We start from the raw sequence: 23,398 nt of genomic DNA, 5'->3' as shown, positions 1-23,398 counted from the left end.
CAACTTCTTTCTCTGTGATGAAGAAAAGCTGTTGAATGTTGCACGAGTGGCATACTTTCAGCGAAGCCCAACCGCTCCGGTTCGGAAAAAGATGGCGTTGAAACAAAAGCGACCGAAACCGAAATAGGAACCTGTGGGAACGGAATAAATGAAAATCTGCCCTCGGGCGGCCATTTGTGTTTTACCAGACGCCAACCGTCGCAGGGTTGTGTACCGGAAGCAGCACCACTCAGCTGCAGAGTGTGTTCCGTGTACCGTGATGGTTGTGACGATGACGTTGTGAAAATTCTCTCCAAAAAAGCCGGACCCGAGCTGGCCGAGTTTGATCGATAAATGATGTACAAGTACGCTCCGGACAGCTTTGGTCCGGGAGTCTTCGAAGGCCGGGGGAGCCCTGAAGGCTTCTTCCGTTCACTCGGTTCTGGATGCTGGGAAGGAGAGGATCTTTTCCCTTGAAAAAGAGGTGGGGTTGGTGTGAGTAAAGCGAAGCAATGGTTTGTGTGTGTAGTGGCAGAAGGCAGAAATGGGCAATTTTCTGCAACCATTGCCTTCTGATGTTGAATTTCCGGGTCCGAGCGCCCGGGTTACGCTCGAACGCCACCAAGTATCGCACAACGGCCCCGGCTCGCACCGACACACAACACTACCTCCGGGGAAACGCCTTGGGTTTGGGGAAAACTCTTTAATTAGGTGAAATTTTCTCATCCATTTGAAGGCAACCCGCGTTCATACGCTTCGCCGAACGAACGGGGCGAGTTTAGGGTTGGATAATCGAGTGTCGAGTGGGCTCGCATCTTGAAACGGTCGTTGTTGCAGGAGTTAGTTCCCCCTCCCACCCCCCCCCCCCCCTCCACGGAAACATTCACCCATCCGCTTACCCACACAAAACAGACACACGGTGTGGGAGAGCTCTCGCGTACGATTCGACACGATTCAACACATGAATGGGTTGTAAACTATTAAGAAGACTGAAAAATAACAGTTTAACCACGCATGATTGCCGACAGTCGGCATCTTTGTCTGCACGGTGGTAGGCCTGTGGCTTGTGGCGTGGCGTGCTTAAGGAGGTAGGGGAATTTTCGATGAGATGAGACTGCTGCCTGGCTGCTGTTTGGTTGCTGATCGCTCCTAGAATATTTTACCAGCAAATTTGGGGAAAGAAATCCCGGAAGTAGCTGCTGCTGGTGAACGTCTCGGCGACGGTTGGATTGCTCGTGCTGCGCGGCACTTTTAGTCCCATAAGCAAGATTTGCTCTGGAAGAATCTTGATGAAGTGCATAGTTTCAGGCGCAATGAGCTGAAATTAGCATTTAGCGGGCCGTATAGTTTTATTGTTGAGCTTATTAGTATTTTTTAAATATTTTTTAAATAACGAAAATGGTTTCAAAATAATAATTAAATAAATAATTATCAAAGCAATAGTAAAAAAAAAATCAAAACACTGCACTGCATCACACTCAACATAAAAAGTGACAAATTATTTTTTTTTCATGAAAACAAAATATGTTTTAATGTACATCAATCCACTATTAAACTCTATTTTTGACGCAGTGCTTTCAGTCCCGTTTCAGTCCCGTTTCGACAGATGTTTGCAGCGTTGCATACTTTCAGGCGTAAAAAGATGAAATTACCATTTTAAGGAATGTGGGTTTTTGTATGTTTAAATTATGTTTTTAAGCTCATTTTAATAATATTTTCTAATTATTCACCGTTTTCTTTCTTGCTTCTATGAATCAAATAAATTAAATAAATATAAAAATAAAATAAATAAACTTTTGAATATTCTACGCTTCACTCGCTCCGTGTGCTTCAATATTTCTTAGCGATTCTTAACCAACTAAAACTACAATAGTATGTGGCTCGCTCACGGCGAAGGAACCTTCTCCTCAAAGGGATAAAAGTGGCAAACACACCAAATCACAACGGTCCCGAATCAGTTTTCCCTTTACAATACTTCTTCGCCAATTCCGACATGACTCTATTTTCATTTCCCTTCAAAGGGTACCGGTGAGAATTTTCCCTTCCCATCCTGCGTCCCAAACCCTCTCACACATACACACATGCTCACCCGGAACTTGGAGTAATTTTAGTTTTAAGTCGTCGTTGTCGCGCCAGCAAAAAAAAAGCGAAGAAAAACAAAATAAAAGCCCACGATTGTAATAAATGTGTCTATATCGTTGTGCCGTGTGAAGCAAATTGTGTTTTGTGGATTATTTGCACCAGAAACACACATCGAGACAGCAACTTGCCTGAACTCATCGCGTATGCAAAAGCTAGGGAATGTTTTCGTACACCCACTTACATTTATAATTAGGTTTCTTCTTTTCTTTCTTTCCCGACATTGAAAGAGACCCAGGTCTGGTCTTGGCTCGTCGGCCGATTGTGCGTTAAATGGGTTTGAAGCGAAACGGTGCCCCGCGTGTGTGTTGCGCGTCACACCCCTTTCAACCGCGCCAGTGCAGGGAATTAACGCAAGTGTTGTGATATGTGCTTCGGAAGGTTTTAGGTTTTGCTTGCTTGTGTATACCTTTAAGGAAGATTTTTGTACTGGGAAATTGCAATACTTGCTGGTTAGTTTTTTGTTGTTCTCTTTTCCAAAATGACACCGAACGTACGCTATATCGATTATACCTATAATATCATTAGGGGAAACCGAGAAAGTCGGTAACATAATGTCAAGAGATTAATACCTTGGTCCAGTCGCTTGCTTGAGTGGAACAGAGTGAGAGTGATTTTTTTCCCGGTCGTTTGAAGCCTATCAAACACTCCATCAATCATATTGCCCAAGGCGTCAGTCTTAAGTATACATTTAGGCGCGGTGGCGATTATTCGTCATCGTGACGTAAGTGTAATTAGTTTTAGATTACTCCGGGATGCAGCTGTATTAGGCAAAGCGGAGCAAGACGCCCGTACTAATAGATTTACGTCCGATTGCGTTTCGTGGCGTTGTTGTTGATTCCCCCCCCCCCCCCCCCATCCCTCTTTGCAGCCTGCCAACTTTTATCGGCCATCCTTATTCTTCGTCCTTAGCTCTTTCTTTCTTTCTTTCCTACTCTCTCTCTGTCTCGCTTGAATGCCTGCTGGGCTTTGATTGGAGCGTTGCAAGTATAAAAATCGATCAGCTGTAATTGAAGGTGCGGGTTTAATAATTAATTATGCTCCGACCAGCGCCAGCTCCGGTCAGCCGCCAGTTTGATTGAGCCGATTTTTTCATCCCTTCATCCCCGACTCCTCTATCCACTCTATCGGTGACTGACAACCTTGGCGTTGGGTGGTTTTTGGTGGATGCGGCGTAGAAAATTAATGGGAATCGCTCTCAAAAATTTATCGTAAATAATTAAAGTGATCATTCTATTAATGAAGGGTACTCGCGGTAACCACTCGGACACAGTGGCACAACGGGCGTCGAAAATCGCGCCGAAACCCCACCAGGCCTGAGCATGCTAATGAAGCATTCTGTGTCTTTGTACCGAGTTGATTGCAGTTGAGTTATTTTCGCACTTCATTCCCTAGCAACCTTCCAGCAGCTGGGAGGGGGGGGGGGGGGCATTAAAGGTTTCAAGGTTTATTGCAGCGGATGCAGCTACCACAATATGTTGTGAAATTTTATAAAAATTACAATTTTAAAATTATTTGCCCAATTCACATGGGCAGCTTTGTTTTTTTTTTTTTTGCTAATCGGATCGTATCATTTATTATGAAGCTAAATGAAGAAAATACGTTAAAAAATGAACAATTTAATGACCAACAACGGGCAGATTCCGGGTCTGATCGAAAGCGAAAGAGCGAGAGTGGGAGTGACGAAAAAATACGGGAAAAAACCCAGACAAGAAGCATGCAGTCAGGCGACGATACAAGAAATTATCCACACCGACACAAACGTCTGCTGCAGTCGCGATAGCGAGATAGAAATTATAATTAATTACAATCATTCGAGACCCCTTTTTTCTATCTCTTTTTTCCGTGAAGGGAGGAGGGGAGGCAGGTTCATGTCAAGAAAGGAAGTGGGCAGATTTGGTGGAGAAAGGAGTAAAAAAAGGGCTACAGTATGGTTCTTTTTCCATGCAGTTTGAGCACTGTGTGCCACTTCCTGCCAATTCTGTTGGTCACTGGGCGCTAGCGAGGATTCTGCCGGGGATTCGACAATATTTGACCTGCTGTGATTGTATCGGGTACCGGAGGCGATTGAAGATGGAGTTAAGATTGTTCAATAGCGAAGGAGAGATATAACAAAAAGGGAAAGAATTATGGATTGAGCAGGGAAGTACCTATAGCGACCGTGATTAATTTTTCTTTGTTTTAGTAAAATCCTCGATCATTTGATGATGCGAGTAGCTTTTTTTTTTATTCTGATAGAACGGCCTTTTGGTAAGATTAGTTCTTAATTGAATAAGAAGAAAATATTATCAATTAAATATAATTTATTCAAACGAGAGAACAGTGTTTTTCGAAACAGAGCAAATATTTTTTAAATAAAATTTATAGACTTTAATAAATTAAAATATAATTGAATATGTTCAAGGTATGTAACTTAAAACACAATTGCAAACGGTTACAACGGCAAAATACGCTTAGGGAATTGTACTGAAAATATATAAGATTTGCATACATTTAGGCGCAGATGAAAAAAAACATAAGGAAGGAATTATTTTCGAGCATAAAAATTAGTATAAGACACGTGAAGGGATGTCCCGGTGGTGTAGGCGATATCGGCGCCGGTCTTCGAACCGCAGGACCGGGGAACAAATCCTATCCGGACCGTCCCCCCGTAGTGAGGACTGACTAACCAACTACGTGGTATCGGCAGTCTAGTAAGCCATTTTCGATGGCCGGTATGACCTTAGAGGTCATTAAATCAAGAAGAAAAAGAAGAAGAAGACATGTGAAGCTTTCCCCTCCCTCTCCACCAACAAAAAAGGCGAAATTTGATCATCATTCAGCAAAATACGTCTAAATGTATGCAAAGCACAACATAAGTAGCTAAGGTTTAGCTAGTCTTTTTCCTAAAAGTTTTTTAATTTTTTATGTTGGAATCCCTAAATGCATGTTTTATACTAATTTATTAACTATGAGTGCAATAAAACAGCAGCATGAAAACTTTCCATTAAAAAACAAAATTTTGCAATGATGGCTTAATCAATGAAAAATGTAATCATTTTTAATTTTCAAACTAATGCGACAGCGCTCTCTCTCTCTCTCTCTCTCTCTCTCTCTATCTCTATCTCTCTTTCTCTCACGCTTGGATGACAGTTTTGACCAATTTTTTACAATACATCATCATACAACCACGCTTGTGTTACTTCAGCTTCATTTTTCCATCTTCCTTTCGCTTTGCCTAACCTTTCCTCCGCACACCATTTTAATTACAGCAAAAGCCAACCGTCGACTTCCTGCAACTTTTACGCCCCCTTACCCCTTCCCGCGATACTTTTACCGGAAGGGAAAACTAAGCCCCCATCCACGCACGCATTTTGAGAAACGGTTTTAAAACGGAGGTACACCGAGAAAGTAGGAGAAAATCGATGATCGAACGATAAAAGGCTTGAAAAACGCGAATAATGGGTTACGATTCCGTGGTGTCCTGGTAGGAGGAGAAAGCGACGAAACAAGGAGTAACAGAGTCGAGTGTGCGTGTGTGTGTATGTTTGATTTATTTTTCATTTTGTGATTTGAGAAATAATGAAAATTGTTCCGATTTCTTCTATATTTTTCTCCCCTCATCAGAACAGGAATTTTGCCTTCCGAACCCAACCCCGTTTCGGTGCATGGAGTGACGGGAAAGGGCGCCAGTTGGGAGGGTGGTTGATCGTGCGAAAAAAGGGGGATAATGAAGCAATATCTAAATAGGAAAGCAATTGTACTGCTATAGCTGTTTGGTGTGGGAAATCGCGAAAGGGCCAACAAGGAAATAAAAAAAGTGGTAACAATCTTTTCCCTTTACAAGGCAAGGAAAGTCGAGTTGAGTTTGGCCAAAAAAAAAATACTCTTTCGAACAAGCTTCCGGAAGGCTTGTCGAAACAGAGGAAGTGAAAAATATTTGCCTCGTTTCGAACCTTTCAAGCGAAGTATGAGTGGGGAACATAATTTTAAGGAGAATTTTTTTATACAGTTTTTCTTTTGGGAAAATGGTAAGTGTTGTTGTTACATTAAGTACATTTTGAAATAATTTTGTAGATAGTTTCATATTATTTTCAGTATTAGTATTATTTAAATTAAAGAAGCCTCAAAACATTAATTTTGAAAGTGAAATAAATATTTCTATTTCCACAACGCCAGAATGTATGCAAGATATTAATATTTTAAAATATTCGAAATGTATGCAACTGAATCACTTCGTAAGTTAAAAGTATTTATTTTAATTTTATATATGATCGAGTATGACGGAACCTTGGCATGCAGTTAAATAATAATTTGATCATTTTTAACATCAAAATCCTCATTTAAGCTCAATTATTAATAACTACATTATTTGATGCTTCCTAATGTTTCAAGATTTTCATGACGCAAACCTTATTTCATGTTCTTAAACTACCCAAATAATACAGTTCTACATCATCCATCTTTGACACATACAGATCATTATATTAATTTTCGCCTTCAAAACTACTCTCGTCTCGAAAGCGCCCTGCCTCGACGTAAGAAAAAGCATCATACCTTCAACATTCCCTAAACACACACACGATGCACCCTAAACACACACACACACACTGTCTTGCTTGGCATACCGTTACACACTGGATCCGGTGAGGGTGTTCAGTCGCAACACGTCCATCCTTTCCGACGGTTCGTGCGGATTCGTGCGTCGAAAGGCGTATCCAAGTTTCTCGGTCTCCCCGGGAGCCACCCAGGTGTTCGGGTTCGTACCGGTGTGCGTGTGTTTGTATCTCAACTTCCCCTTTAATCGAAACTGCTCGAGAAGACGCGTAGCGCCTGCGTGTATGCAATTAGTCCAGTTTTGTACACCCGCCCGTACAGAAAAGCTGTGCGCGGAACAACGTGTTGTCTTGCTCTAGCTGCAGCTGCAGGGATGCAATCAACGGTAGCCTCAATGGTCGGGAAAAGAAGGTTCAGCTGAGCTGGTAAAGGTCTTGGATGGTAGGACCTGTAGCTTGGTGCAGCTCAGAGCTGCTTGTCTTGCTGATGCACACTGGAGATGATGTAGACCCCCCAGGAATAGGAGCCGTACGTGGTGGAGGGACATTCGAATGCATTTTCTGCACAAAGTGTTCAAAGCACAGACTTCAAATCTCCCAAGTCCTTCTTCAATAATCTTAGACAGAAGATGAGATACCCACTAACCGACACCGGGTGCACCAGATGCAATTCCGGAAGGGTAGAAAGAAAAGGGAAGGCAATAGCCCACAAACCAATCGGGCTCGGCGCATAGGACCTCCCCAATATAAGGAACACCTCCACGCGGGAAGGCTGTCCCAACGGATTCCACTGCAGTGTAAAGGCTGCCCATTATCTGAAGGGGAAGTCATCGCACGAACCCGGTACCCGAATGAACTGCCCGAACGGCACGTAGATGCTGCGGGTGGCCGGTGGAGGTGTTGCGAAGATTCCGAGACAGCCGAACGCTACGGTACGATACGGTGCTGCAGTTCGCCTTCTGAACACGGTGCAGACAGAGAGGACGTTCGTCCGTACACGACGGTACAGTGTGTGTTGGTTCCGTGCTTAGAACGACGGTGCGATACGAGCGCGTGTATTTTGCCTGTTTGGTTGAGTTTGAATGCTCTGGCACGCCAAACATTGTGCCGCACAGTGTTGACAGTTTGGTGGCAAGTTCTAAACTTAAACGGCGGTAGCGTAATTGTAGCTGTTTGAAGCAGAAGCTGAGTTCCTGTAGTTTGAGGTGAGTACAGAGGTGGTTGTAGAAGTTAGTGTGCGGTGAAAGACATTAAGGTCATGTGGGTAGATCATGTGTGTACTAGATGTGTGAAACGAGTATATCTAGACACTGCAAGATAGCTGCAAACTAAAGTGTGTGAACGAAAGTCAAAACAAAACCTAAAATCGCAAGAGAAAACCACACCTATCAACCAGCTAGCAACAGCTAGATATCATCAAACAATTGGTGCTTGTTTTGTGAAAGATGTACCCAGCCATGTATCTTCCATTTCAACGTATAGACCGCAGAGTTCTGAATGGACATACCATTAATAGTTACTCAAATGATGGCGTGTGTGTGTGTGCTGTTGTGCAAAGGAAAGACTATTATTAAACCTGCAGGATATGTAACCTGTATGTCATCATGTAAATAGCAGCTATCAACCACAAATGATCTAATGGAATTTTGTCTGAGGCGTAAAGTTCCCCGAGATGGCACAGAGAAACAAATGTGTTTAAATTTTTATCAAAAAAATCTTGAGTAAGGATACCTTTATGTTACAAATTTTAGGTGAGATGTATAGATTCCCATATTCTATCGAACTTCCAAGTACTTTGACGAGTTCAAATTCTTTAGAGATCCTGGAAAAAGATTCACACCTGATGTTCTGCCTGATATCACAAAAAAAAACCTTATTAGGACACAAAAAGAGCGTCAAAAGAATAGAATTAGACTTAGTAACAAGAAATCGCCTTGAGTGTAAAACGCTTCCACCTATTTTGTCAACTCCACACCACCTGTCAACAATACACCACTACACAGAATGAGCTGTAAAGTGAACAGTCATGACGTTTTGTGCACGCTGACTGCTGGCTGGCAGGCACGTTTCTTAGCGACACAAATGAGTGGAAATTCCTTTCCAGGGTAAGCTGCTACCGGGGTACAGGAGGAACATCAACAGCCATTTCCTTCTGTTCTCTGTTCCAAATATTCATGTCAACCCTTTTTGCCACCCCAAACACTCAGGCTCGGGCGCCCCGCACTAGGTACCATGAGCATTTCCCGTAGTCCTTCGTTTGAGTAGAGGGTTTTGGGATGAAAAAGGGTATGCGAGATAGAAAAAAAGATATCTTTCTGCTTTTTCTTGCTCGCTCACATGCACAAACACACACCTCAGCACATGTCTAGGGCGATGGAGGATTTGGGAAGGAGAAATCGAAGACATTTGCCGGCGTGATTTTATGCTACCGTACTAAAAACGAACGTCCAAACCGGGGCCCTCTATACACTGTCCTGGCTTTCGCTCTTATTCGAATAATGCGTGTAATTAATGCGTACAGGGACATTGAAGCTGGAGTTGGGTGGAAGAAAATTGTGAAAATTTCATAACGAGTCGTCAGTATGTATTCCCCTTGCTTTAGTTTTTTCGGGTACTTTGGGGTTTCCAAACTAAATCAAGATCCAGAGGAAGGGCTCACCCACGCAAACATTCGTAAGCATCCAGTCCGTGGGCGTAGGTCAGTTTAACTCCCTGTTGTCCCTTAATGGTTTATAAGGTTTTTTCTTATGTGTGTGTTTTCTGTATGTCTTTGGAACGAGGTGCGGATGCTGCACCTTTACCTACCGACACCTGGACTCGTTCGCAGTACACATCCTTTCAGAATCAGCAGAATTAATCTTTCCGTTTCCTCACTAAGTGTGCTACCTTTGCCTTGTGTATGTGTGCATGCTTCAATGTGTTTCATGCGAAGGGACTTTAATGGGCGGGGGGAAGCGAGTGATTGCTGATCCCTATTTTTCCTGCCGCCCCAAGAACGGGTGTCGGGGACTTCGTTAAAACCATTCCAAGTGTGTCCTCCACCGCCGGAATACCTGTGTCTGTGTAGTGACTGGAAAATGGTCGGAGTCAAAATGAAAACTCACCCTTTACAGTGGGCTTTTGGTTGGCGAACGGGAAGCTAACACTGATTGACACTTTTTCGAAAAGTGGGTGCTGTTTCCTTCCCATTTATTGAAATCCACTCCACTGGGCATTATGGGTGAGAGTATGTGTGTGTGGGTGGGGTCCTCCAGATTTTCATGTTTTGATTTTAGAAGGGGGAGTTGAGAACTGTTTTAATATTTCATTCTCTATTTTCATCAACGTGCTTGATAGCGATTCTTAATCTTCTCTTGTAACGATTTCGATCAAACCAAACAAGTGAAAGAATATTATTAAAAATAAACGACGCCTTCAATATTCGTGCATGACCGTTTATTCCAGAGTGGATTCATTTAGCTACAAACACAAATTTAGTTTAAGTATTAGTAAATATTGGTCTTTGAAAAACTTAGTCATGCATCCTATTTTTTCAGGATTTTTTAACTAAAAATCAATTTTTAAATAACGTAAAACGTTCATTAGAATTAGAATGAATGGGGTAGGAATCAGAATTTATTCAAATAACATACATTTGGCCCTTCGTACAGCAACATTGATGATACAATTGTGATTTTCATAGCAATTTCGGCAAGCAAGTGATCGGATTTCTTCTATTCTTTGTTGACGTAGCCCTTATTCTGTCTACTTGCACGTCAGTAGATCAATACAATATTTTGATTTCAATAACAAACCAAACAATTGATTGAAACTTCAATAGTTTTTCATTACTTCTACAAGACAAGCACGATAATGGCTTTTTTTTAGGAAGAATTAATGTGCTAAATACTTAGTGCGAGACTCTATAACCAGGAGTACTACTGTCGGTAATAAAAAAAAGTTGTAAGGACATAATTTAAAAAACATCTTTTGTAAATGTAAATGAGCATCTTTAACATAAGCCTACCATGCCAAAGACGATAGCCAAAACAAAACATTTTTCGAACATTTAGATTATACTTATCTAATGTTGTTGACGTATTCTAGATTTGATTGTCATTTTTTCTGTAAATATTTTACTCTCGAAACGTCAAAACACACATAAAAAACTGACTTGGGCTACCCAAGACCCCAATAAAAAAATAATCACTGGTTACACTACATTCAATTAACGACCCAAAACCCTTACTCCTTCGGGAGAGAAAATTGTAAACCATTAGTGTACTTAGCACACGCCTAAAGTTATGCAAATACACCATAAATATTTTTATTTGTGTTTTTATTGTTAGAAAATGATTTTAAAAGTTTAATTTCATTTTAAGGGCAAATTGAAAACTCAGAATTAAATTGAGTAACAAAACGCCTGATCAGATCAGTCAGGTTTAACTGTTTTTAATAGCTGTAGATGGATCTCCCGGTTACAGATCTCGTTCGCCCGGTTCTGCCCACGTTGGATGCTGGTGCGGAGAAAGGATGTAGACTCGGTACGGGGAGGCACCTTTCACCGGTTACCGGGAGCGTACGGCTATGCGCCAGCGATCGTCGGTCACGATTCGCGACACCTCCGGCATCCGCTCGAGCGCCCATGGCTCTATGGAGTCAGTGTTGCCGCGCAAACGTCTAACTAGTGCCTCCACGTTCACGTCGAAAAGCAACGGCAACGGTAGTACGCAGTACGGTGCAGCAACAGTAGCACTAACGCCACCACCAGCACACTACCGGCCGGCGGTTACCGGCGGTGTTATGAATGATCAGTCTCGGTGCGACAGTCGGACATCGCACCAGAGCCTTAGCAGCAGTATCGTCAGCAGCAGCAGCAGTAACAGTGCGCGAACACTCAAGCATAGCGTGGTGAAGTCAGTGGAACAGCGCGTGCGGAGTAAGATTAGTCCCGGGGCGGAAAACGCTGTCAGCTCCACATCAACGCCGGGCACCTCGCAGAGAGTGGGTGCGGGTTCGTCGTCATCGCAGAGCAGTGCAGCCCGGACACTAGCCACAGCCGAACCGGATAACCTTTCCAGCTATCGACGGTACAGCAGCTGCACGGCCGGGCTGAAAGGTAAGACCGAGTTGAAATGTCCACCCGACAGAAAAACCTTTAACCAAGGCTCTCAACTCCTCATTATCGAAGCTATTTGCTTTGTCCCTACGGCGTTGCCAGTGTAGTGGGGGGTTTGTTGGTACATCCCCATACTGACGACGAGGACGGTGACGCTACCCTACCAGCAAACCAGAGGGGGAGGGAGGTTAACTTCAAACTCACATCACCCTCCGATATCTCGGCGCACCATTAACCTGACTATCACCATAATCCTCAAAAATCCTCTCGGGGATTTGGAGCAGGTTCATTGCCGCTCGTACGGTCAAGCAAACCTCAAACTCCAACCGACGATCCCTAGCCATATTCCGACAACATTGGAATGTAAGGTGCAGGCATGTGTGCGGTGGAGTTGATTTTTCTCACACATTTTAACCCCGGGCGTCGTCCGAAACTTCCTTAATAAGCTCTGACAACTCCGACAATCAGATTCCGTGCAGTTGGTGAAGTTTGTGCTACCGAGCGAGGGAATAGTGAAAATCCCTTCCGTTTTCTCTCCTTTTTTTTTTAACTACGTGCTTCGAATATTTGGCGCACGGGATTTGGCAAACCCGAGGAGTTGGAGTGGGACGGATATTTGCTCGTCCCGTGCCGGATGTTCCGAGGTTTTCAAGGGGGAAGAAATTTGTTGCAAAAATGTGTACTCCACTACGGGCGTAGTGACAGTTTGCGGCGAGAGCAGGTCCCGCTATTTCTTCTCCAATATCGTTGAGCAGTTCTTTTTATCTTGAACTCACTGTTTTGAAGTGAAGGAGTAGCGAATGCGCAGGTTGTAATTAGTTGATACTTTGGAGTATCAAAGTGAATTTACAGCTTCATCCTCTCTTGTATTTCATGTATTTCTTTTGATGTTTTTTTGTTGTTGTTTTTGATACCTTCTTTACCCTGATATGCACAGAATCTAGCAAGTGTCCCACACCGGGTTGCGTTGGGTTAGGCCACGTCACCGGACTCTACTCACATCATCGCAGGTAGGTAGAATTTAAATCAGGTGTATCTCTTGCAACCAGGTCTTTAGAAATTCCTTCTTTCAGCCTGTCCGGATGTCCGCGGCGTGATAAAGTATCGTCTGAATGTAAGTATTTTGTTCAATATCCGAACCTTTCCATCACGTTCTCGATAACTTTGCATCATTTGCGCTTCCTCACAGTACTAGCGCTTCACGAAACGATACTCAAATGTCCTACACCGGGTTGTAACGGTCGAGGACACGTCAGTGCCGGGCGCAACTCGCATCGCAGCCTCTCGGGATGTCCCAAGGCAGCCGCTAGTAAGGCCGCAGCTCGTGAACTCAAATACCAGAATGGTTTACTCTTTCGCCAGAAGTTACATACGGCAGGTTAGTATCGAAAAAAAAAACACATTTAACATCCGTAGCATCCTAAACCATTGCTGGACATTCTAGTACTAAACTATCAACAATTGGGTGACTACCATTCTGCATTAGCTGTGTCGGCGGATGACGTAGCGCCCCGTGACATTACGGCAAACCGTCAGCTTACGCTGCAAACCATTCAATCGACTGAACCTGCTAGAGTAAGACAGCAGCTGCCCGCGGCCCAAAGTCGCCCGGGGAAGGATCTTAGCAGTAAGCATATCATATCGCACGATTCGAACAGCGATTCGTCAACCGAAGCGGACACAAACGCTGAACTGATCCCAAGACCAGTCATTAAAACTGAGCAACAGGACGAACCGGTTCTATCGTCTGGTGAGGCTACCGCTCACCAACACTCGTCAGACGCACGCAGCACCAAGATGCTCGAGAGTAGCTACGGTAGGGAGCAGGATCTCGCCCGGTACGGGCAGATAGGTGATACGCGACAGCAACAGTATACGACAGCACACTACGACACGAGTCAAACGCTTCCAGCCGGCTCGTACGATCTCGGTTCCTACACATCCCGTGCATACGATACGGGAGCCTTCGAGCGGTACGACACCGCTAGCTATGGCATGCAGAAGAGCTTCATGTACGGCTCCGTTTATCAGCCGGTACAGTCCACCCTCGATGACTACTCCGTTGCGGTAGGTCTGTCCGGCACCGGGGTTGGTCCGGCAGGAGTACCGGGGCAAACGCCACCGGTAGCGGGTCTGTCTGGTGCAACGGTTCAGCATCAAGAGTCCATGTTGCCACCGGCGGGACCGCCATTGCTGAAGGTCGAGATGCCGGACGATAACAACTCCACCACCGAACCTATCTACCCGCGACCCGTCTATCACTACGAACCATCGTGCGGCGCTAGTCCTGTCCATCCGCCCGGCTACTCAGCGATCAATCTAAGCGTTAAGGTAACCTCGAGTGATGGTGCACTACGTGGTGGTATCGGATCGCCGGGCAACACACCGACAAACGGTACATCCGAACGGCAACCCGTTGTGGATCTCTCGTCGAACGGTGTTTCCTCTTCCAATGGGCAGCTTACTGCGGACGGCGGAAAAAGTGAGGCCGAGACGCAACTGAGCCCAAAGCCTGGAACAAGCCCGAACCACATCAAAGCAAACAGTCCACACATACCGAGCCCGCAGGGCCATACGCTTGATCTGAGCGTTAGTCGACTACCGAACAGGTGCGCATAAGAGCTAGAGCAATTTAGAACTTTCAGCAAGAACTTAAGGGATTTTTGTCTTTTTGGGGAATAGCTCAACAAGTCCACAGTATCACCAGGACACGGCAACAGCTGCAACGAACGCTCGATCACCTCCAACAGAACCGGTAGACTTTAGTGGTCCACCGAGACCGCTGAGCTTTGGCTTTATGGGACCACCAGGTCCTGGATATAGCCGGGAATCGACACCGGACAGTGCTGCCTCGCATTATCTCGATGGATATCGGGATCATACTGGTGAGCAGGTGCACGAAACTCATCTCGAGCTATGTGTATCAAAAAAGATCTCTCTACATTGTAGGCTACAGCCCACATCCTGGCTACGGGATGGTAGAGTACGCAAACGGCTATCCTGGCTATGGTGCCAACTACCAAGCATGCCCACCGTACGGTGCTTCCCTCGGTCCGTACTCATCCGTACCCGGCGCTGGTTACTCGTCTGCCGGTTCCTGTTACGCGATGCCACCACCATCGCACATACCCTCCCACGACAAGCTACTAAAGGATGGGTGAGTATCGGCACCTCCAACGCCTGTCTTGCTAATCCTTCGCACCTTCGCTAACGCGCCACGCCGCACCAAACTTACCGGGTTTCGTTCCAGCTTGTCTGGACTTTCGCGCACCGATAGACAATATCACACCAACACGCAGGAGCTCAAGTGTCCAACGCCCGGGTGCGATGGTTCGGGGCACGCGACCGGTAACTATTCCTCACACCGCAGTCTGTCCGGTTGCCCGCGGGCAACCAAACCCAAGAGTAAACCTCGCGACGGTCAAGAGTCGGAACCGCTGAGGTAGGTTGACCCGGTTGGATGTGGAACGCACGCTTTTTGCTTACTACATTTCTCTCTTTCTTGGCAGATGTCCCATTCCTGGTTGTGACGGGTCGGGACATTCGACGGGGAAGTTTCTCTCGCATCGAAGGTAAGCTGTTCCAGCTTCCAGCCCGATGTCTGTGCTAATACGTGTCTCCATTTGCAGTGCGTCCGGATGTCCGATTGCGAACAGGAATCGTATGCGTGTTATGGATACCGGAGGTCCAACGTCAGCCGACCTTCAGCCACAGCACTCGGCCAAGCTTAACTCGATGAAGTTTGATGGTGTATCGAACACGAACGGTTGTGATGGTAGGTGGCAGGTGCATGATTGCAACATCAAGTGAGCTGCTGAAGCTCTATAAAAAAGTTCGTTTTATTTCTAGCGCTAACAAACTCACTTGGTCAGGGCATTAAGAAGGCAAAATACTCCGAGGATCATCTGACCGATGGCTATGGGAAACCTTATTCAGGTAATATCCCGTAGGATCATTTCGCTGTACATATTGCATGCTTTCAGGCGTTTTTTTTTTCATCTTGAAGTGAAGTGAAGTTGAAGTCTTTATAGTCTTAGCAATCGATGATGTCTCTTCTTCCCTCCCCAAACTTTCCAGCGATGTCAGACATGGTGATGACACACTCGCCAGATCACGATACGCGCAACAGTGGCAATCCTTCCAACGTACCGAATGGCACCGTTGGCCCGTCGCAGGAAACGATACCGCCCGGTTCCTCAATGTCGCTGTCCCACCTTCGAACCACCGCCAGCAATGGTAGCGTGTTGTCGCGCATGCAGGACCCGAACGTACCGGACGCACCGGCAGCGGAACAGCGTCGCGTCGTTAGTGGTGGTGATGGTACGGCGGGCGTTGGCGGCAGTGGCGAACGCGGTGGTGCTGGTGGGTCATCCGGAGCCGGCGAAGACCTGCTGTCGCTCGAGGCAGAAATATCCGAGCTGCAGCGGGAGAATGCTCGCGTCGAGTCACAGATGCTCCGGCTGAAGACCGACATTACCGCAATGGAGACGCAGCTTAGCCACGCCGAACGGGTACGTAAGCTAAGGTTGGTTGAAACGAGCTTGATTCGTTAAACACGACTTTCGATTTTATGTATGTATTTGTCTGTATGTGTTTGTGTGTGTATGGATGCGTAAGACCTTGTTTTTTTTTCCTTCAACCTCTGTATGGTAACTCCAACTTCCGATTGATTCCACTGTATCGCACGACAATGCCAGGAATGTTATGCTCTGCTCCGCTCCCCAACAATTCAAACGTCCGATCGTCCAAACGACTCGTTCCTTCACGTAGACCAAATTTTATTCACAGAATCTCAACCGCTTGTTTTGTAACGACAAATCAAATTCAATAAAGTCATAAAAAACAGCAACATAAATAAACGACCCGATTGATACGATCGTCTCATAAAACTTCGGTTCCCGTGCGTCGTCCCGGGATCATTGTTCGTCTGTTGTTTTTTTTTTTTTTGCGCCTTTTGCTCCAGCTCGTATCATAACTGCTCGATGTGGTACCAGTGACCGCCTATTTTCCCCTTTTGTTTTGCTTCCTGTTTTTCACCGACTCGAGGCAACAACAGCATGCAAAAGGGATTTTTTTTTCTTTTGTATGAAGGGGTTGTGTGCGATAAGGGTGGGAGGTTTTGTGGGATTTTTTTCCGGTACTTTGAATTGATGACTAGCAAACTAGATGGAATCAAAAGGTTAACAAAAAAAGGAATGGGATTTGATGAGGCAAATTGAGCCGTAAAATTATTCGCTTAAGAATAGAACAGCCCGGCATGAGTAATAAGTAAAATTTTAATAGTTTTTTAGAGTGCATTAGACGTAACTCACATTTAAGCAAATTCAAGTCTTTTCAAATGTTACACTTCCAACAGCAGCAGGAAATTTCAGTCGTGTGGATTGCATACTTCTAGGCGCTGAAAGTGCTTGTTTAGCTTGAATAATAGTAATTGTTTTGCCCACAAATTATTCTGTGCGGAATGGGGGGGAGGGAAGCAGGGGGGAGGTGGTGGAGGAAGGATGGTATGGGGAGTGTGTGTGTGTATATTTTCAATATTTTCTCGCTGAACAGAATACCGGATTTAGCGTGTGGGCCAAACCATGGCCGACCCCTGTTTCAATCTATTCGAAAAAAAACCTTCTTCAGAAAGCCATTCCGCCATTTTCCCTTTTTCATATCTTTTTCTATTCATATAGAACGACCAGCCCCGTATTGCTATTTTCATAAGGAAAATAGCTGTCCTCACCGAGCCAAATAAAATAAAAATAAATACTTTTCACATATTCAACTTATACTTTAATGTCTTCGCATCCCTTCCGCGCAGTATTTAGTACAACTTTGCAGGACTATTTAATATGAGAGTCTTATTTTTTTCCTCACAACCCTTATCGAACGCAACCACAAGCAGGAAAACGAGACAAGTACCGCTCGTGGCCACGTAACGGGCTACTACGATCATCTGCGTAATAACGTCATAACCATGCTCGAGCACGTCAAGATCCCTCCGGCTGCCGTTGCGGGATGTGACAATGGGGAAGCTTCTAGGCTTCACGGTAGTAACGATAAGAACAACAACAACACCACCACGAATGGCAGTAGTAAGCATCTCCTCCCCGAAGGTGATGGTGATGGTAATAACAACAGCAGAAGTCACAGTACCACGCAAGAGCCCGCTCTACCATCCGCCCACGGACAGATCTGCTGCGGTGGACTGCCGACCACGAATAAGCGGGTCGGCGATGAGCTGCAGTCCACCGGTGGCGTTGGTGATCATCCGGACATCCCGCATACGCCGGACAATCGTGCGCGCGAGTCGGTGGAGGACGCACCGTACGATAACTACCTGTCCAAGTTGCAATCCCTCTGCTCGTCCCAGCCGCTCACCTCGTCCACTACCTCCCTCGCTTCGTCTACCGCGTCCGCGTCCTCGGTTGACGCGTCCAACACCTACACCACGGTTGTGTCGGCGTGCAGTCCAATGGTAACGCCCCAGCACCATCATCACCATCACCATCAGCATCATCACCTGCACTCGCACCATCATCTCGGACATCTGGCACCGCCGGGCGGTTCGGGTTCGTCCGTTCCGGTCGGACCGCCAGCATCCGCCATGATGGCACCGCACCACTATCAGCCCCAACCAGCGTCCCACCCGATGCACCATCTGTACGAAGGGAATGGTCCGATCTACACCAACCTGGGGCCGGCAGCTGACACACACCCACTCTACGACACGATGAAGCTGCCGAGCGCTGGCAGCAGTGGGGAAGCATTCATGGGGATGGCTCTGCCAGCACCGATATAAACGTTCGGTGCAGAAATTGGGCACCGACATTACACACTCATTCTAAGTAGATGGAATTGTTGTATACGTTTTTTTTTCTTTGTAAACTGTTCGTTGGGTTGGAATGCGTGTTGCGTTGTTGTCAGCAAATCAGAACAAAAGTCTGCAAACTTTGGTAGGGAGAGGGGGGGGGGGGGGAGGGGGGGAAAGAACTTGAACTAAAGCGAACATATCATTAGCTACCAGTGTCTTGACTAATCAGCAAGGCCAACATTACCGCTAATGATGATACGAAACTAGATGTACGTGTAAGAAAACATTAAACATATTGAAGCTATCACACAAACACACACACACACACATACACAATTAACGGATACGATTTTATTGCGTGAGAAGGCTCCCAGTTACGACAGTCTACTACTTCCAGGCGGATTGTGTGCGCGTACGGGAGGAGGATCATTCGTTGCTCCTTTTGTGCGAAACTGTAGCGTTAAGCGTCAGCCAGTTTTTTGTCATAAGTTTAACAAATAAATACGAGTTAAAATAAAGAGCTGATTGTATTTGTCCCACTACAGTGTTGCCAGTTTGTTGGGTATGATTTTGTTTTGGAGGTATCACTTTAATTGCAGCCAAAGCTTACCATTGAAATGCGAAATGTTTTCTTGTCTTCGCACATCCTGAGCTTTAGTGCTTTATAGCACGACACAAATTATGGTTACAAATGCACGAAAGCATACAGGTTTAACGAAAGAAAAACGTAACGAAAAGCACATTCTGCAGCATAAATGCAGCTTGCTACTTTTCTCGTCCTTTTGCTTGCGGTTGGGCTCCGATGAAATATAGCTTGCAATGTATGTTGCATGCGGGAAGGCTAAACGAAAGGATTCATGAACACGCTGACTATGGTATGTTTTGCAACTTAAGAGGCATAATTTTTTTGGAAATTTTTTTTTCTCTGACCAAATTATCTAACCTCATAAAGGAAAAGAAAATAAAGTGAAAGAGCTGTATGCCGTCATACTTAAAATAAATAAAATAAATCAAAGCTGTATGCAGAAGCGGATCTTCCTATAAGCGCATTCCGTACCTCCCCAAGTACAACCGTTATTTACACCGGTGTAGAAAATTCGTATGCTTGGCAAACAGATAAAGAAGCCTCTTTTCTACCACACCTGCTTGCAGGAGAGTATTAACAGCTGTTATTTTTACGGCGTTGAATTTGTTAATAAGTAACAGACTCGAGAAGTTCACTCCCCCTCCTAATCCTTACACAATTTTTTTTATCACAAAGCGAAAAGCGCATAAATGTAGGGAAAGCGCAGTACATGTTGCCAAGATTGAACAGTTTGTTTTATGTGTGGTTCAAATTAGTTGGAGGAATTAGAAAAAAAATGGTTTAAATGTGCAACGCGTGTCGCCAAAGACGCACATTGTGCTTTCGATGTGTTCTAAAATGGTTAAAATAATTAAAATACACTATGACCAAAATTGGAATTAATTCCTCCATTTTATCCATCACGAGCACTGATGTTAATGAAATTTTTTAACTCTCATTCTTTGTTGGCAAATGGTTTAGTAACACGGCAAATATGTTCGGCTCTTAACCTAGAAAACATACACTTTGGAAGCTTTGTTCCGGGAGAAGATAATCGGTACGCTTAGCAAAAAGCCGAACGTTTCGGAGAGCTAGTCGCTTAATCAGATGCTAGAATTAAAAATTCTCTTTTCATATTCTTATCTAATTCTTCATAATGTAATAATCTAATTCTAATATCTGGGATACCTATTCTAAATAATACTGAACAATGTATTGTACGAAACATGTTTGACCACATTGACAACAAAAAATGCTTTTCACAAAATATTCTAAAAGGTCCCACTCGAATGTAATGAAAAACGGTTTTACCCATACGACCCAGTTGAACCAAATCGGTTGGAATTTTATTATTACATGTTCATCGAACAATTTTAAAGAAATGAACCATGAACAAAACAAAACATGGACACACTGTTGCAATGCTCGTTGTACGCAACTTGCACGCAGGAAATATTTCAACGCTCAATGCTGCAACGAACTTTCTCTGTGTATGTTTGCGCTCTTTCTTGAGCGGAATTCTGCCTTCAATGTATCGCAATGTAGCTGACCATTTATGATTACTGCACTACAATCACAAACATTCCAGACCACCAGCAGGTAGAACAAGGTTGCATTCTTGCTTTTTTTTCCGTATTTTACCGATCGCTTCTGACCATCACTTTCACGCAGAAATCCGCAAAAAATGCCTGAAAAGCTGCCCAAAACCACGACGCGGCATTTGCATATTTAATGGCTTAATTAGTTGATTTGATGAGACTTTATTGGAAGTGCATTGTCACCTTTCGTCAGCGGCATTCCCCACGAATGCGTGCAGTCCAGAGACCGGACGTTCGTGACTCGTTTTGATGCTATCTTCATCGCTCATTCTTTCTCCTGATTTCTTGTTGTCATTGATGGCGGTCTTTGCCCATAAAAAAAAACCTTCCACTCCCGATAAGAATCACTGTCCACCGAAATCAGAAGTGGCTGCGAAATGCTGCCAATGACGAAGAAACCGTAGAAAGCCATAACCATTAAAACAAAAATCCCAATCTCGGTTAGAATCAGCAAGCCCGCTTCTCTCCGCGGTAAATGGAGCGTAAAATTTAGCGTGAAAAGCAAATCAGGCAAGTGCTACCGGTCCTGGTGGTGCTCTCATGCTGACTAACTTCAACCCCTTCCAGGCGCATGCCGAATCAAAGATGATGTTTCAATTTTTGATTCAATTCGTGCCAGAAAAGCGGGAAATTTTATCTTCAAAAGTTTTTTGATGTTCCTTCTGTGTGTATGAGGGGGAAATGATTTCTTCAAATGTTGCTAACGTATCTTCCACGTAGACCACCCAGTGCTTTAATACTTTGTAAAGCGGCTTCTAAGTCTAAGCGATTTTTAAAACTCTTTGAAACTTTACCTTTCCACGAACCTGCTACCCCGTGATGAAAACGATAATAATACAGCACGGAAGCTCGGGAGCGATTTGTGAGTAGAATTTTGGATTCGTTTCGCGATCGAATTCTCACTCTCTTGAAGTTTCCGGACAGGAATACCATCCTCGGGGTGGTCATACTTCCTGCATGGTTGGACAAGGTAAGGAAACCCTTAGAAACGATCGGAAGTAAACGTAGGCATCCTCGCGGATGCATCAATCCTTCTAATTCTTGGTCTGAGTTTACTCACAGTTTTAGGATCTTTGGTGCATACCGAACCTTTAGATCGCACCGAAGTTTGTGACGTTGATGAAACCTTCATAGAAGTTGCCGATTACCGTTACAACACAAAGGGTAAAGCCGGATCAGAGCCGGTCTGGCTCGGTGTGTCCTGAGTGAGATTGTGCTGCATCATCCCCTTCATCACCTTTTTTGTTTTTTTTTCTCTCTATAGGAGATTCCGACATCCAGCTTGCATTCTTTACATTCCTAGTCACATGTTGAGACTGTATGCTTTTGAAGTACAACCATCTAACAGTAGGGGCTCATCTTCCTTTTTTATTTAGGGGGGAAAGAATAATTTGCCTACACCCTTCAGCAAAGCGAACGATTTCTCAATCGATCCTCGAAAAAACCCAGCAGGAAGGATTCATCCATTGCAAGGGTCTGGAAGGAACCCCCTCGTAGGTGTTATCTTCCTGAGATCTCAGCTCCGATCTCTCTCGCTCTCGCCGTAAGTCTAAGTTGTCACACAAAATGGCCACTTAACTCGGAAATGATGATTTCATTTGGGAGGTTTTGGGACGATAAAAAAACTGGCTCGTTTATACAACTGCATCTTCGTCTCTTCCTCTTCGTACAAAATGATTTCTACTGTTCTGGGTGCGATCCGGGACTGATTGCATACACGCTGATCAGATTTCCACGGAATGGCTCTCTCTCTCGTTCGCCGCATCAGCAGGAAGAATTTATTTATTCATCTTCAAAATGACCGAATAAAAGAAAAAACGCACAGATTCACCTTGTTGCTACCGTTTTCACTCCCCCCCCCCCCCTCTCTCTCTCCTACCCCCTTCGCTAACCCATCGTCCCACGTCTGATAGATTCGTCGTCCGGGGGTTTTGTCGTCGTTTCGGAATCGCTTAATTTAGCGCCAATTTGCTACGGGAGCGATTTCGATCTTTGATTCGTAGAGACCATGTCGCGTCGTGTGGTGGTGGTCTCGTACCGGACCGTGCTTGCCGGCCACGGGACCTTACTGACCGAATAACCCGATGCGATCAAATGATCCCAGTTTCATTGGTACTTGCCAGCGCTGAACTTCACCTTAATGGGGGGCTTGCACTGTTTGCTTCCGACTTTTCGATCGTATCTTGTGACGTATTTTTCGGTAGCACTTGGTTGGCTGGTAGGGGTTGGGGACACGCTTTAGAACGTTTACTTGTTGGGAAAAGGTTTTTTTTTTATAAAAATATGGATTTTTTTTTTGGTGATTGCGTTTTTTGACCACCAGGACCATCACGAGTTATAGAATGCTATGGATTGAACAATTGAAGCTTATAAATAATTTTTTTTATATAATAATTCACAGAGAAAAAAGGCTAAATTAAAAATGTTGCTAATTCTCCAATGGAATCTGGTGAGCAAAAGCCCTTCAATTTTTACGAGAATTTGTAAAAAATGTTTCCAGTTTTTTTTAGAGCTTCATTGATCAGGACACCATTGTCATCATAATGTTAATCAAATATTTAAAAACAGGCAAAACTTAACTAAATCATCATACACCTTCATTTTAATTTCTTCAAAATTCCCCAACTCCTCATGAACCTTCAAATTCCCATAGTGCTCACAATCGATTCCAGTGTTTCAGTGCAA

At 44.6% G+C, this 23,398-nt stretch overlaps 1 protein-coding gene across 1 annotated transcript; it reads left to right on the top strand.

Annotated features, from left to right (window-relative positions):
- Positions 1-11,155: 11,155 nt before the first annotated feature.
- On the top strand, positions 11,156-18,538 carry LOC126561894 (uncharacterized). The gene is made up of 13 exons (XM_050218264.1): positions 11,156-11,751; positions 12,689-12,761; positions 12,825-12,865; positions 12,941-13,129; positions 13,196-14,360; positions 14,434-14,636; positions 14,701-14,908; positions 15,002-15,193; positions 15,261-15,323; positions 15,381-15,526; positions 15,601-15,687; positions 15,829-16,262; positions 17,642-18,538. Exons 1-13 carry the CDS (start codon positions 11,220-11,222, stop codon positions 18,536-18,538), a joined length of 4,230 nt encoding a protein of 1,409 aa, XP_050074221.1. The 5' UTR covers positions 11,156-11,219.
- Positions 18,539-23,398: the final 4,860 nt, after the last annotated feature.

Source organism: Anopheles maculipalpis, chromosome X (genome assembly GCF_943734695.1).
Source record: "Anopheles maculipalpis chromosome X, idAnoMacuDA_375_x, whole genome shotgun sequence".
Classification (NCBI taxonomy): Eukaryota; Metazoa; Arthropoda; class Insecta; order Diptera; family Culicidae; genus Anopheles; species Anopheles maculipalpis.
Note: the sequence above shows the minus strand (reverse complement) of the source record. Positions and strands in the feature narration are given on the sequence as shown.

Coding starts and splice junctions, on each gene's coding strand:
- LOC126561894 (XM_050218264.1), top strand. CDS start 11,220: ATGCGCCAGCGATCGTCGGTCACGATTCGCGACACCTCCGGCATCCGC. Junction 12,866..12,940: donor TGATAAAGTATCGTCTGAAT/GTAAGTATTTTG, acceptor GCTTCCTCACAG/TACTAGCGCTTCACGAAACG. Junction 14,361..14,433: donor GTTAGTCGACTACCGAACAG/GTGCGCATAAGA, acceptor TTTGGGGAATAG/CTCAACAAGTCCACAGTATC.